Source organism: Coloeus monedula, assembly GCF_965178545.1.
Source record: "Coloeus monedula genome assembly, chromosome: 1".
Classification (NCBI taxonomy): Eukaryota; Metazoa; Chordata; class Aves; order Passeriformes; family Corvidae; genus Coloeus; species Coloeus monedula.
Genome location: NC_138781.1, coordinates 97,337,888 through 97,353,685, shown reverse-complemented (window position 1 = coordinate 97,353,685; position 15,798 = coordinate 97,337,888). Strand labels below are relative to the sequence as shown.

Below are 15,798 nucleotides of genomic sequence, written 5' to 3'. Positions count from 1 at the left end.
ACTCACTCCGGAGTGTTTCCTCCTGACGTTTTGACTCCAAAACTGAGACACTGGCTTTAGTGTGTATTCAGCCCATGAAAAGAGACTCTGTTGTGCAAAACACGTTTAGGCAGGTATGGTCTGTCCACTGTGTTGCTCTAACATGGAAAGCTGCTTGAAAAATGTTAATCTGTTTCTTTTTTTTCTTTTTCACTTTTATGGTTTCTAGTTCAGCTGAAAATGGTTTACAAGTAAAAGATTGTTTCTGATCAGCTCTTTTTTTGCATAAATCTTCAAAGTTCAGTTGTATGGCTCAGGTCTTCTGTGACATCTCTAAAATGATCTTCAGGTTAGGTACCTCTGGCATACAGTGTAGATATGCTGTGAGGGCATGAGGAGTAGTGCAGAGTACTTTATTTCTGCAGGAGATTGTTTCTGTTATCACCTCATTACTGTGGCCATCTTCAGGGTAGAGAGATCCTTAAACTCAGAGTTCCTTTGACCTAGGCCGAGAATTTTGTAAGACTTGAGGGACACAGAGTAGAAGTGAACTGACTGTGTGGCAGTGATCAAAAAAAGCCAAATAACTTAGGATATATAAATGGAAGAGCAGTCAGTGTGGTTTCTCCTGCAATCTCTTTGATCAGCAGTAGTAGGATCCCAGGCAGAATAGTCAGTCCCGTTTGGGCACCACGCTTCTATGGAAGGCATGAAGTGAGTAGGGAGAGACCAGTGAATGCAGTCAGAAACTGAGAAAACAAGACTTCTTGTAAAGATCAACAAATTCGTTATTTTGCCCAAAGAACACCTGACAGCATTGTGCTGTCTGTCTGTAAACAGGGAGAGGATGGCTGCAAGGAGGATAGGGCTTGTTTTTTCCCGTTTTGAACAGAGAGGATTAGAAGTACTTGGTTTAAACTGAGGCCAGGGAGATTTCTGCTAGACATAAGGAAGTGCTAGAGAATAATGAATTCTGGCAGTATGGTATGAAGGATGTTGTAGCTCTTCATGAAGAAATAATATAGGGACAGCAGATCATGCATTGAAGGGATAACTTCCCAAGGTTTTCACCAGTTTTATTTTCCTACGGTTTTTGTGAGAAAGCCATTTGAAACAAAGATTGTTGCTTGGTTTTGGAAGTCAATGGACCAAAATTGCAATTATTATAAAGAGAAATTCCATGTCTTTTGGGTTGAATTTGGAGAGTTCAAAACTTAGGAGTTCCCACAAATGAAAAGAGAATTTTGTATTACCTTCCTCGCTAAATAAGCTTGGTTTTAAAAGTGCATACAGTTGGGATGAGAGCAATACACTTTTATGCTCTACCTAGAAATTAAACTGTGGCATTAAAATTATTATGAAAAGAAGTCACAGTCATTTGCATATCCATAACATTTATAATGTTACACCCTGGTGAGCTCCTGGGATGTCTCTCCTCGCAGCAGGGCTGAACTTTCTTGCTAGGCTGAATCCATTCACCTTCTGTTTAATTGACAGTAAGTGGAACAAGAGTCCTCTCTTCAAAACCAAAAAAGAAGAGCTACTAAAATTAAATTTCACTAAATACGTGAATATCATCATCCAATTCCTCCATCTTCTTGCTCAGAAATATCTCTCTTTGATCAGCAGGGTAATCATGAACAGTGGAAGTGAGGAGCTGGTTTAGACATTTCTTTGGGTGAGCAGTTCATACTTCTTGAAGCTTCTGTTCAGGATCTGTGCAAACTTCCATCAGCCAGTTGTGTTGTGTTGGTCCCTGCACAGGACTTGTAATTTGCCCTGGCAGCAGCTGCAGTGGTACTGATCCCAAGCAGAGCTATGTTTTAACTCAATTTCAACTGCGAAATTCTCCTTTTCCTTTAGAAGAAGCTGCTGTGGAACCATTATTCTCTCATCGCAAACTCTGTTGTCACTGTTTCACAAGTTTTGTTTGATGTGTCTTTTATTGGGTTTTTGTCTCCATTGTGGCCAAATACAGGATAATAATAATTTTGTTTCCTGAAATAAAACAGCAGGATGAACCTTGGTTCCCTGCATTTAGTTCTCAGAAATCAGATAATTAAGTGTTATGTCTAGATAGTCCCATTTTTTTTCTTTAATGAAATTCCAAGATTCTATAAACCAAGAATTTTGGCACATGGTGCACTATGACATTCTCCTTTTTTCAGTACTTAGGGGCAGACCATGGGGGGAAGATACCAGGAAGAGCGAGGTAGGCTGAGATGAGAAATGTATGAGGAAAGTTACTGGCTACCATGTTTCTAATTCAACTCAGTGTTTTCCAAAGTTTTTCGGTTTTTTTATCTCCCTTTTTTAAAATTGTCTGTTAGTGGTTTTACCTGAGGTTAGTCTTGAATAATGCAGCCTAATTTGGCTAATAGTACTCTTAATTTAAGCATACAACATAATCTAATCTAATCTTAGTAATTTGACACATGATTTTAACGAATCAGTAGTTCTTTGGAAGCTTGTGCAATGTTACTTCAACATGTTGTTGAATAATTTCCTTCCTTCTCTAATTGTATTTTCTACTATTTTTTTCAGAAATATTAAAAACAATTCCACTAGTGTATATAAATAAAATTAGTTCCATCTAGTTCTTGCTTTTCCAGATAGGCAGTTTTGCCTTTCTAAGGCATTAACTGTACCTGGTTTGTATTCTGGAAGAAAACCTTTCTGTTTCTAACCACTCATTGGTGTCAATCCATTCTCTTGTTCTGTTATGAGGATGTCTTGGGGTGACTGTGACTTTTTGATGTGTATCCCCTATCGCTGCTCTATGCTCAGAAATTAATTTTGTGCCTTTCTGTGCCTTTAAACTGAGCCTGAGAAGGGGGGAAGAGCTAAAACCAAGCAAACTTTTCAAAGCAGTTGTTCAAGGACACAGAGATACAGACTCCTCTGCTTCTGCAGCAGCAAGAGCAGAGGAAGCACCCTGCTTGCTTTTCAGCCAGCTTTCGGCTCCTTTTCTCCGGAGGGAGATGAAGAGTTGAACTTTGTTTTCCTGGGACTTCGGGTTTTTTTCCCTTCTTCTCTTCTGGACTGTTTCAACATCAGAACACATTGGGAGAATTTTCCACCAGGGCCCTGGAGGTGGGCCCACACTGACCCAGCTCCGAAGAGGAGGAGAGAGACCACACCTACGGAAGGACTCTGAAATTTTCCCAAGTTTCTCTCCACAGTGAGAGGTTTTATTATTCAGCATTATTATCCTTTTCCTGTGTGTTTGTTAAATAAATAGTTTTTATCTCTTTCACTTTCCTCAGAGGAAAACTCTTTTTTTTTCCCTAACCTGGTGGGGGAGGGATGGTTGTAACCTGCCTTCTATCAGAGGATATTTTCCTCCAAATTTGTCCAAACTGGCACAAATAATTAGTGGCACCCAAGGTGGGGCCCGTGAAGATTGTGAAGAGTGCCTGTGCCAAGCTATATAGAAGCAGTGAGAGGCTTTTAGAGACTTGTGGCAAAGAAAGCCTTTGTGTTCAGGCCAAAATAACTCATCCTTAAAAAGATTAATAACCCCATGTGATAGCCTATGTTTGGCAGTGTGAAGGAACTGTTGAGATTTTTCATGGAAGAGATGTTTTACACCACAGCAGATTGTTTCTTTCCAGGGGGGTCTGCTGTTGGTGGCAGGTTGGGAACCATGTGAAGCAGAAGAAAACCCTTTTCTCCTTAAGCATTAGAAAGAGACTTTTCAAGAACTGCAACACAGACTAAAATCCCATGTTCTGTTACCCTTTGTGCAAGTTGGGTAAAAGGAGGGAAGTGCTGGAAGGGGGCGGGGGGGAGGTTTGCTTTAATTTCTTCTTACTTCTTTTTACTTCTAATTCTGTTAGTAGTAAAACTCTTTCTTTGTACCGCAACCATTTAAGTTTGAACCTGTTTTGCCTCACAGCTCTCTAGTTTTCCTCAATATTTTCTTATTTTCTCCTGATGAAAGTAACAGATTTTGTGTGCTTGATGCTTAGCTGCGTCAAACCACGACAGAGAAGAATATTCAAAACAATTGGTTAACAGTGCAACAAAGAATATAATTTATTCTATCATTGTAATGGAGAGAATATATTTTTATTACAGTCTTATTTTTTTATAATTCGATAAAAACTCTGTCCTAAACCAATAAGTGATATAATTTAAACTGTGAATTTCTTCTTTTCATTTGCAGGAAGAGAAAATTTGTGTGCATTTTTAGATTTTAAAAGCTCAGGCAGTAAAAAAACCCTTGAATGCAGAAAGAATTTATCTTGTGGGAAATGCCTGCACACATACTCTTCTTGGTAGATGTGAATAGTTTATATCTTCTCAAAACTCTTGTAACTAAAGAAATATTTCTATTTGATATTCCAATCAAATAAATATATTTGTTCTTTATCTGAAAAAAAAATGAAAAGAAAAAAGTAATCCTTCTTCTTTGAAGTCATCACAAAATGAAAATGATAGTTCTGGGGTAGTTGGGGGTTATGAATGACTGTATCCTGAGGTCCTGTGATCGCCACAGTCACTTATTATTACAAAATAAGCAAATTTTGAGAAACAATCACTTACTTTATTTGGATATTATTGCAATTTGTTGAAGCTTGTGTAAATATTTTGGCAAAGACCTAAATTGATCAGAGAAACAGAAATAACTTCAGCAATTACACAGTGAATTAATTAGTTAAATACTTTAATTGAAACCGAAAATAAACTGATTTTGAGAAGTGGATAAAGTACAGAATTGGCAGCCAGAAAATCAAAGTAGTTGTGGCGATGGCTTCAAAAATGTTTCTCCCTTGATCATAAAGGTGATAGGTGCTTCCCAGGCACTGAAGGTGTCTGGTGTTCTCACGCAGTAAGCTACAAAATAACTCTTAATACTCTTGCAGCAACTCCGTGCCAATATGAGAGAGATGGAGAAACTCTGTTTGCGAGTCCGGCAGGAAGACATCCCAGTTCTGCAGAGAATGATAAATCCCATTAAAGAGGAAGCTTCAACTGCCATTAAGGACTTCCTGGAGCTGCATTCTCAATCTGCAGAAGAACTTAAAAGGCAACTCAAAGGACAGGAGGATGCCTCTTTAACCAGATCTGCAACTCTAGGACAAGGTAGTAGAATTTAATTTCTGTATTTATTGTATCTCTATCATTGTATCCAGTATGCAGTTTCTCTGACCAGATGTAAATGAAGTAAACAAATGAGATTTCAGTTAAGAGTACTGTTAATGAAGAAGTAGATTCCTTTCCCTACACCACACTTTTGTCATGACCTGTGACTGAATTTTGATAAGCAGAAAATGCTTAAGTATTTTTAAAAATTAAGTATCTATGGCCTTCCATGAGAAAGATCCTGTAGCCTTGGATCTTGAAATAGTGGACTGTTCATAGGAAGCAGAATACTTACATTCATGTTTCAAGATAGCTTGGCTTCTTTTCCCCTCCCCTGCAAAACACTTGATGATGTGCAAGTAATCATTTTGGCCATTTTCACTGAACTAAAAAAAACCAAGAAGATTTTTATATGACAGTGTAATACAGCATTGCTGAAATATATGGAAAAGAGGAGAAAGTCTCTAGGTAAAGAAAAACATCTCTTCCTGTAACATTTTAACTTGGTAACTGACAAGAAAGAAGAAAAGACTATAAATCCATTTAAATAAATGTTTTGAAAACACACAGTGACATGCTAGAAATCAGACATGTTTGCTGGTCTTTCCTCCTTTCTGTATAAAATGTCTTTCAATCCTTGTTCTACCATTCTGTCTTCAGGAGAAGTCTGTATTATGTCCTGGTGCTGGCTAGTGCTCTCTGCTAATGACCTGTGAGAAAGCTGGTTACATCAGGATTAAACCCTTCCACATATCTGTAATTAGTTTGATTGCTGCAGTAGCAGTATTACTTAAAATTATTTGAGCATTTCTTGTGTCTTAAAATCTAAAGAGCATTCTTAGTCAGTGGCACGGTAGAAGAACCTGCTGTCAGATTTGTTTTTATGACCCTTCTTGTTGCTGCATGCAGAACTACAAGAACTCTTTCAAGGGTGATTAACAAGCCAGTGACCCTCGTGGTTGAGCAGGGAGAGAAGTAGATTTGATGACCGGGCTTGCTTTCAAGAATGTCATGTGCAGTAGTATCAGAAAACCTTGTGAACATCAAGATATATCAAATACAGAGTCATAGAACCGTTTGGGTTAGAAGGTCTAGATGATCATCTAGATCCTGCCATGGACAGGGACACCTCCAACAGACCAGGCTGCTCAGAGCCCCATCCAACTTGGCCTTGAACTGTTCCAGGGGTGAGGGCATCCACAACTTCTCTGGCCAACCTGTGCCAGCCCCTCACCACCCCCACTGTAAAAACCTCTCTTCTTCCAAGGCCAACAGAAAAGATTGAATTAGCTTCTGACATACAAATCTTGACCTCTTCAACACCTTCAGCATCTTGTAATTGGTTATTAAGTAGTTTGTCCTAATATCTTTGTGGATTTCAAATGCTCTTGCAGTCCTCTGGGACCACCTTACTGAAGTTCTTAAAAATACACTTGAAATTTCAGAGGCTGTTTCTTAAAAATGCTCTGGAGTGAATTTTGTCAAACCCTCAGACCCTAAATAGGCCTAGCTCATCTAAATATTTTTGACCTCTTCTCTTTGTTTCCGCCTCTCTCTCTTTTTCTTTCTTACTTAAGTTAATTGCGTCAGAGATCTGCTTAAAGGGACCTTTTTATCTGGCAATGCACTTATACTTCTTTGGTCTCCCTCTAGCTTCAAAAACATTCACAGAAACTTCCTTGCTACCATTTATTCCCCTTGGTAGTTGCAATGTATTTATGTCCTGGTCTTTCTGATATTAACTTTCTGTGTTTATATTTTTCTTTGTACTCATATTGTGTGTCAAATTCTTGACATCCAGGGCATTGAAGAGCTCTTGTTGAAGCCATAAACATCCTCCTTTGCATCAGGATAATTTGGTGTCATCTTCAGTGCAGCCTGTTTTTTAGTGTCTGCCAGCAATTCTGCAGTCCAGTTCTTCCACATAATTTCTATTAATTTTACCCAATTTGTTGACATCTCTTTTGTGGGGAACTCATTGTCTTAAATATTCAGTGATTCCCTTCATATATATTAGCCTTTACTTTCAGTCTCTTTGTGAGCTCTTCTCTGTTTGGATCAGAACTAAATTTAAGATATCTTTTCTCTTGGTGACTTTCTTCAGTTGTTCTCAGTACATTCCAGTATTCCATTGGAAAGGCCTTGTCCTGGCTTACTGCTTTTCTTTTTTACACAACCACACAATTACATAGGTGGCACATGGCAACTAAAGTTTAATTTCAAAGAACAGGATTGCTTCTGAAATCAAGGTGGAATACCTTTGAAGTATGGAGGACATTGAGTATAACAGCACTTCAGAAGGACAATAAATTGATCAGAAAGATGGGGATGAGAAGAACAGAAAAAATATTGCTGGAATGACAGGCATCTGCAAGTCTGCTCAGGAGTGTGGAATTAATTCACCCCATTTAAAGTGAAACAGACAGACAGGCAGACAACTAAATACAATTAAACAGATTTTTTTTTTTCAAGTTTGCTTTCCTGTGCAAGCAGCCCTGTTGAATTGGTAACCCAGACACAGTATATTGCCTATTCTTTTGTGCTTAGAGGCTCCAGTCCTGAAAGCAAATCTTGGCTGTTGATCTTAATCAAAGGAGGTTCAATACGTGCCTGTTCTTTGAAGCATGTTGCTTCCCATCTGGTAGAGAAGGAAGGAGTTTACAAATTCAAATCTCCCATTTAGAAAGCATGTCAGTGATATGATACAGTCCCTTCCCCCATTCACCATCCTCAACTGAGGGCTAATAGAAATGGAATTTAATTGCATATTAAACAAATATTAACAAAAGGTGAGACTCCACTCTTAAAATTACTAAAATCTTTTAAGCAACATATTCAATCTTCCACAGCATTAGATTTTTATCTCGCGTGTAATGAGGTGTAAAGCTCCTCTGTGAAATCTGCAGAGATGTTTTGTATTATTGTATTTCTTTGGAGATGCTGTATAAATGAACTGGTGGAGTCACTTCCATTCTCAATCCTATTAAAATTGGTTAGACTTGATAAAAAGTGAAGTAGTGAATATAAATTTCTTACTCATACTTTCAGCCCAAATGTGGCCGCCCTTCTTCTTCTTTACCTTAGTTTTTTAAAGTGCATAATGAATTTTCATGAGGAATTTTCTCACTGATTTTTAGTTATTAAAAAATGATAACATGTAAACCTAATTACAGTTTTAATTTCTCTTGAATGTGTGTCATGCAAAACTTTGGTATCATTTATACACTTTCAAGGATATGCTTTTCTACAGTAGGTCGGCATTGATTGTTAGGAACAGACCAGAGCAAGGTCTTGGGAGGAGGCAGTTTTACTTAGTGAGGTTTTTATTTTGCTTTTGAATTATGAATATTTTAATTTTAACCAACTTAGCATGCATGTGGCTGATTAGGGAAGAGTACACCTTTCTGGGCAGAAGAAACTTGATTTTGAAATAGGATTGTTTAGGATTAAAATGAAATAAAATCCTCAAAACCAGTGATAAATGTCAGAGTATGTGGCAGAACAGTTTTCTCAAAAAATGCACACATTTGGATATATAATTAATTATATTGAAAAGGGGAAAGCAGTATTTTAGAACTGAGTATACAACATTAATTAATCTGAGGTTATAAATCAAAGTTATGTTCTGGAAGAACAGGTGATGATTGTAGAACATGAAGTGCCTTCCATGTCTGGATTCTTAAAGGAAAAGGGGTAGAAATAATTAGAAAGAAAAACAAGTCCAAATTAAGCCCCCAATTGCTTAGTGCATTCGTGTTATTCTGCTGAGTTAGTAATTATGTCTAAATATCAACTTCACTGATGTTAGACTTTTACTGAGCTGAGAGTAGGAAAATTGGGTCCTTAATCTATTTTGAAATATTGGGATAAAAATGTTGAGAAATGGACAAATGTTATGAAAATGTATCATTTTTATTTTATCTTAAATTAATTCCATGAATAAGCATGCACTGTTACTGATTTTTTAATGAATATGATTATATTTATTTGTTTTCCATTGGTCATATCTGTTGTTGTAACAGTTATATAATATTATTATCGTACCTTGGCACAATCATTGTTTGAAAAGATTTTAATACAATATTTACACTTCAGTATTGTTAGACATACCTAACCAGCCTTCCCCATAATAAAGCTTTCTCTTGGGACTGCCTTCCCAAGGAAGGAAACACCAGTGTCCTACTGAAGGAATGATCTCCCTTCAGAAACTGAAATTGTTTGAATTGAGATGATCTTTGCACTGTGTTTACATACACACATTCTCCAGTCTGCCTTTCAGACTCCCAAGCTCTCCCTCAATCCTTGTGTTGACAAGCCAAACTTTTTTGTTATTTTTCTTTATTGCCACTCAATTTGTTGCCCACAATTACACGCATGTCCATGACATCCACAGTGGCTCCGGAGTGGGCTCTGACTGGAGGAGGTGTGTCCATTGTATCTGCTCTCCCCAGTGCCACCTCAGTGTCTGTCATTCCGCATTTTTAACACCATACTTTGTCCTAACATATTCTCCATTAGTCCAGGTAATTTAGGGAGAAACATACTGAAGAATATCTCCTGTACAGCACTGAGCTGCAAATGTCTGCCATCCTCACAGTACCATTTACCCAACTGATCCAGCATGGAATGCTGGGAACCACATTACTTAGATTTCACTGCTTTCACTTTGAAAGCTGTTTTCTCCAGCTTCTTTTAGTTCCCAGTGGCTGAAAATCAAACCACTAGCATGAGAATCAGTCATAAAATGAATAACTGTGTTCAGTTTTGGGAGCACAGTGTTTTTGTGTGTCATACATAAATGAAAAGTTTTTGTCCCAAGCTCAGTTTTCTTAGCCTGGTCAATACAAAAGGAATTAAATGACCTTGAATTCAGGAGTATAATTTAGTATGATTTCAGGACTGGTTGTGAAAATGTGCTGATAGAAGTGAATCTGTTTCTTTGTCAATAACATCCTTTTAAGAAACTGTGTAGTGCTGTAAGACTTCTCCCTATGCGATCATTTTTGGGGTTGTTGCTTGGCTTGAATTAGGTTAAGTATCAGGTTACCCTTGAGAGACTTTAAGAGTGAGAAAGCCTGCACACCTCCTGCATCCTGGTTCATTGCATTTGTTTATAAACATCATGTTTCTCATTCAGAAACTTTATATAACTCGGAAGTGAAGGATGGCTCCCAAAGTTTAATCCAGATCTACTCCCGCCTTCCGGAAATACCTCAGGAAGAAAATGCAGCCGAGTCTTGGGAAAGTTTAGAAGGGGTATGTTGGAACTCCCTCCCTGCCATGTTGGTGCTCCTGGTTTTAGCAACTATCACAAAATAACATTTGTTTTTTATTTGCAGGACTTGATTGAGCTCAGCCAGTTGGTGACTGAGTTTTCTCTCTTAGTCTATGTAAGTATTAATTCTGCATTCTGTCCTACCGAGTGTCCTACAAAAACAGGGTGAATGGGTAGCCCCTAGGTGGGGACAAAAAAAGCTGAGGATGCATCTCTCCTGTGATTTGGGCTCTGCCAAGCTGACACTTTGAGGAGGCAGCAGTCTCCTCTTTCAGCATTAGTGCTGGGAGTTGCTCCCAAGTTCTTGTCACTGGAGCAGCTATGATGTTCCAACCAGTGCACATGGCCATGAGCTGAACCTTAGCAGAAGCTCTACAGTGTTGACTGCAGACTTCTACCCAGGTCCTATTCATTTCTACAGTTTGTAATTGTAATGGTGGTGACAGCTTTCACTGCACAGGGTGTGTGTTTGGCAGGTACCTTTTCTCACTTAATCAGGAGTGCTAGAAAAATCCTCACCTTTATCATGCCCTTTCTCTGCTCTCACAGCACTGCCAAAATGTTGGTTCCCAATGTTTAGTTCTTCCCATGCCACAGGCAATTTAAATGCACAATTCTCATCTCCTAGGAGTGTTCCTTAATCTCCTCGCTGTAGGGTTAGTAGGGATAAATAACCTAGCTTTTGTGCTTTCTGCTGAGTATGTGCTGCTTCATCTATACAAAAAAACCCAAGAAAGAACCATTAGACTGGAGAGGAACTGGAAAAATGTTCATTCACTATTCTGAAGGTTAAAGGAAGAGGTCCTGTTCCCAGGACTTCCTGGATTTTGCACTTGAACATCATTAGATGTAATAGCATGCATCTAAGGTGGGTGGACTGCATAGTCGATGAACACCAGAGCTGGCGTACTCAGCAGTTTCTGAATTAGAAAGAGGCAAAAAGTTCAGAATGCCTTTTATTTTAAGCTGAACATCAGCCATCTCATTATTTTATGACATAAAATAGCCTGCGTACTGCTGAGATTAAAATAAGAACAAACAAACCCACAGACCCCTTTATCTTCTGCTTCAGTGTTCCCTGGGAGAGACTGCAGGGGAATCTGACTGACTGCATTTGGAGAAAGGATCGAATGTTTTTGTAAAATCAAACAGTAAAATACAGAGCAACATCAAGTATTTTTTCAGTGCTGTCACTATTTCTGAAGTCATTGTTCTATAATGTCATAATTAAACACTTCTGCTTAGATTCCTTGATGCATCTTTGTATGTTGGAGTTGGTAATGATCTTATAAATGCCCTTTATAGATTTTTTTTTTTGAATGTGAGACTCAGCAGGGAACAAAACAGGCTAGTTTAGATTATTTTTCCTTTTAGAATGTGAATTCCTCTATCCATCGAAAAGATTTAGAAATCATATGTTTTGAGTTGTTTTCTCTAACTGCAGCAAGACATTGTCTAATATCCACCCCATATTATTACTTAATAGTTTAGATTTTTTCAAAGTAAGTCTGTAGTTTGAGCAGAGTTCATCAGATGCTAATCATGGAGCACCACTAAGGCTGCCGGGTGCAGATGAAAGCTGCTGTGGGGCCCTGATTACAGGCATTAAAATGGTGTGTATTGGCTCACTGCTGCTTCCCAGCAGGTTACCTCACTCATAATTCCATTGCATCTAGTCCCAGCAGGAGAAGATTGACAGGATTGAAGACCATGTCAACTGTGCTGCTGTGAATGTTGAAGAGGGAACCAAAAACTTGGGAAAGGTAGGGATGTGCTCCTGCTGGTGAATCAATGGTGGTCTGCCTCCCAGCCACCCTCTGTATTAACCCCATTGATCTGCCGTCTTTAATGCTGAGGGAACCAGCAATTAAGGAAATAAGGAAAAAATGACCCACAGGTAGCAGGGGAAAAAAAAAAATCAATCTCTCTTGTAATTTTCTATCACATCCAGGCTGCTAGAAAATACAATTATTTAATTTGAGGGGACGTTTTTAAACACTGTTCTGGTGGTTACTTTGGTTTACCTGCAAAGACAAGTGCAGTGACTGGCTCACAAGAATCACATAAACATTAAACAAGAGGCTGATGATAACCTGTCATTTCCATTCTGTTCCATGTCAGTTACTAAACAAACCCCAAAGCTGGAGTCAGGCCCATCACTGAAAAGTCTGAGCATTTTCTCAGTTTCTGATTTGATTTAATGGTGGCGACAAGGTAACACCCAGTGTACACAGCAGCCAGAACCACGTGAAAGGACCCAGTTCACAACTGCATGCACAAGCGGATTTTGAATTGATTTTAGCATGTTCTGTCATACCTTTTAAAAAACACTAATTTGTAAAGTTTATTTATCACTGAGCTATCAAGTCACTGCCAAGAGCAGTGAGGAGAAAATGCACATCGCCACAGGCAAGTATTCTAACTATTTTTTTTTTCCTTTACAGGCTGCAAAATACAAGCTGGCAGCTCTGCCTGTGGCAGGTGCAGTCATTGGTGGAGTGGTGGGGGGTCCTATTGGTCTCCTTGCAGGCTTCAAAGTAGCAGGAATTGCAGCTGCACTTGGTGGTGGGATTTTGGGCTTCACAGGTGGAAAATTGATACAAAGAAAAAAACAAAAAATGATTGAGCAGGTCTCTTCCAGCTGTCCAGAGCTTTCTCACCAAAGTGCCAAAAAATCCAGCTGAAGTATAGATTCATTATGGCCAGGAACAACAGTGCAGTAGCTGAGCTAATGACAGACTTGCAGCCTTACACTTTACATACAAGGCTGAGATGTGTGAATTTTGATGACAGTTCTGTTCCTTGGGAGGGCTGAAACAGTCATGTCAGAAGTTCTCTTTTCAGACATGGTGACATCAGTCCTTTGAAAATTATATGGATAACTTTTAATTACATAATTCTTAGGTAAGCTATATTCACAGCTGTAATGATGGGTGACAGGTGCTTCATGCCAAATTTGCACAAAGTGTCTTGCAGACAATGCAAAGAGATACTTGGAAAATCTGAGTCCTTTCCCATGAATGCCATGAGAAGCCAGAGCTTTTACTGTAGTGCTCCAAAGAAACGGAAATAAATACCATCAATCTTTCAGGGTCATAGTATTTTAAATTTACTTTCATTTATCTGGATTCCCAAACTCTTCCTGCAATTCCCCAGGATATGACTATGCCTGTTCAATAATGCACAGAGAAGCATGGGCTGTCATAAGAAAAGGTGAGAGTGTTGGGTGAGCAAAGTGGAAAAAAGTTATGTATATATCACATCTGCCTCCATCAGCCATATCAGATCAGCACTGGAAGCAGCTTCTCCTCTTTCTAGGCACCTTTTTTAATTTGTAAACTCCTCACCTTACTCAAAGTGTAGTTATGAATTAAACAGTCTAAGCAGCAACCCTGCAGCACTGCTACAGGAGGATAATCTTCCATAGCTGTTCAGCTCCTTGCATTGTCCTGAGAACACCATACAGAATTGAAGAGCCAAGCTCTGGCATCCTGAACCTGAAGCCTCTCATTGCTGAAGCAGCACTTAGTGCAAGATGTTGCCCTTGCTTCTCCTGAAGCCCAGAGCACCCTGGTGGGAGAGCTTGAACAGCTTCCCTGGAAGGCAGGGCTGCAGCCAGGCCCACTCCCTCCACAGGCTGGTGTCCCTCAGGGGTGGTGTGAGGCCCCAGGCCAGCAGAGAAGCAGCGAGGCCTCTTCATGGTGCAGGGCGAGCTGGCAGCCCCAGAGGCTGGGACGGGGTCAGAAATACCAACCTGATACAGCTTACAGTGCAAACCACCCTTGTTTGGGCAGCTGCACTCTTGCATTACTCTCCAGTACCAAAATGTCTGTTTCCACCCACACTGCAGAGTAGCTGCTCAGCCTCTTCAAAATTTTGGGATATGCTGTGGAGCCTGTATGGGGTGAGATGCTGGCAGTGCTTTTGCTCATTTTTTATAGTGGACACCTGTTATCTTACCCTCCTTAAGAAGCCTTTTGCTTCTGGAGCTTCCACTGTTAAATACAGAAGTGTTAACGTGTGTTATTGTCATATAATTGTACAATTATCCTGTAAGCTACTGTTCAGCACATGGTCCTACCTCCACCCTTTCAGGACTCTTCCCACACTACTGCTGCTACTGTTTGGGGGAGCAGATACTGAGGTTGGGAAGCCACTTTTTAAAGTTTTTAGCTTGGTTGATTCATCCTGAGCTCTGCTTGAGTCGTTTTCTTAGGCGCACACTGAAGTCAGTGTTGAGATAAGGCTCCCTAGCAGGGAACACTGTCCAGGGAAGTGTACTATAGAAAGAGCTCCCTTTCAATAGGCAGTACTTTGATATCATCACTGGAAATCACTGTCTGCTAATGACAGATGATGGGGTTTTGTGCCTAGAGACATTGTAAGCAACTGTTAGGTACAGCACAAATAACTTCTTCTGAGCAGTTCTTCCTTATTACTTTTAAAATACTGAAATTGCTATCAACCGGAGCATTATGTCTATTTTAAGTAGGTCTGAGATCCAGGGAAACAATGTGTGCAAGAATAGTTTTCACAAGTAATTGCAGACATTGTCAAAACTGCATCTGTTGAAGCCTTGGTGCCTGCACTGGTAAAATCAGCTGGAGTGCAAAACATGACCTGAGTAATTCAGCTCATTTGCTCCTGACAGGCAAAAAGCCCTTTCCTTTCAGTGCATCTACTTCGGATGTAAACACAGTTAATGAGCTTGTAACAACTTCATAGTAAGGATGTTCATTCCTTTGATATTTATTTTCTACATTTAAAGGAAGACACAAAAGAAAAAAGTGTTCTTCATCAGAAACTGTGGTTGATCCTTTGTATGATTTTCAAACGCTCTCTCTGCTTTCCTGCTGTATGCTGTGAAACCTTGTGCATTTAAATGACAACAGCCGCATCGGTGATGTTGCGGACTCCATCCTCTCCCCCCAAGCTGTAATAATGCCAGGACAATCTAAATTCATAAGACTGAATTCTTGCCCCAGCTTATACAAATTCAGCTTGGTGTGCACTCATTTTATGAAATGTCTGCCACAAAAACTATTCTTCCCCCCTGCGTCTTTGCAGAAGCAATTTTAAATCATTGCGTACACACTAGACGTGGGAGACTGTTATTTAAGCTATGATGTTTTAAAATAGGTGGGTTATTTACATACATGAAGAAACATCAGCGTCTGAGTAACCAAACTAGCAATTAAATTGCTAGGCATGTTACTCAGAAGAATTGTAAGATATAAATAATTCTTTCAGACCAAATAAAAGTTTTTGCCTACAAGACTGGTTGGATCATTTACTGAGAACGTTGGGGTTTATTTCCTTCCAGCATCTAAAAGATTAATCCCTCCCAGATTTGATACTATTAAAATAATTGCTCTACCAAGATTTAAGAATTCTGTAATGAGTTCCCAAACACATACTTCAGCTATCAAAATATTTACATTGGCTGAAATGAATAC

The 15,798-nt window shown here is 39.2% G+C and overlaps 1 protein-coding gene across 3 annotated transcripts in view; it reads left to right on the top strand.

Moving 5' to 3' along the window:
- Positions 1-15,617, top strand: part of STX17 (syntaxin 17) — a 28,851-nt gene extending 13,234 nt beyond the window's left edge. For all 3 annotated transcript variants that reach the window (XM_082283791.1, XM_082283792.1, XM_082283793.1), the window contains exons 4-8: positions 4,848-5,067; positions 10,205-10,323; positions 10,407-10,457; positions 12,019-12,105; positions 12,787-15,617. In XM_082283791.1, the coding sequence (XP_082139917.1) occupies positions 4,848-5,067; positions 10,205-10,323; positions 10,407-10,457; positions 12,019-12,105; positions 12,787-13,026 (717 nt within the window). In that variant the 3' untranslated portion in view covers positions 13,027-15,617. The remainder of the gene's footprint in view (positions 1-4,847; positions 5,068-10,204; positions 10,324-10,406; positions 10,458-12,018; positions 12,106-12,786) is intronic.
- Positions 15,618-15,798: the final 181 nt, after the last annotated feature.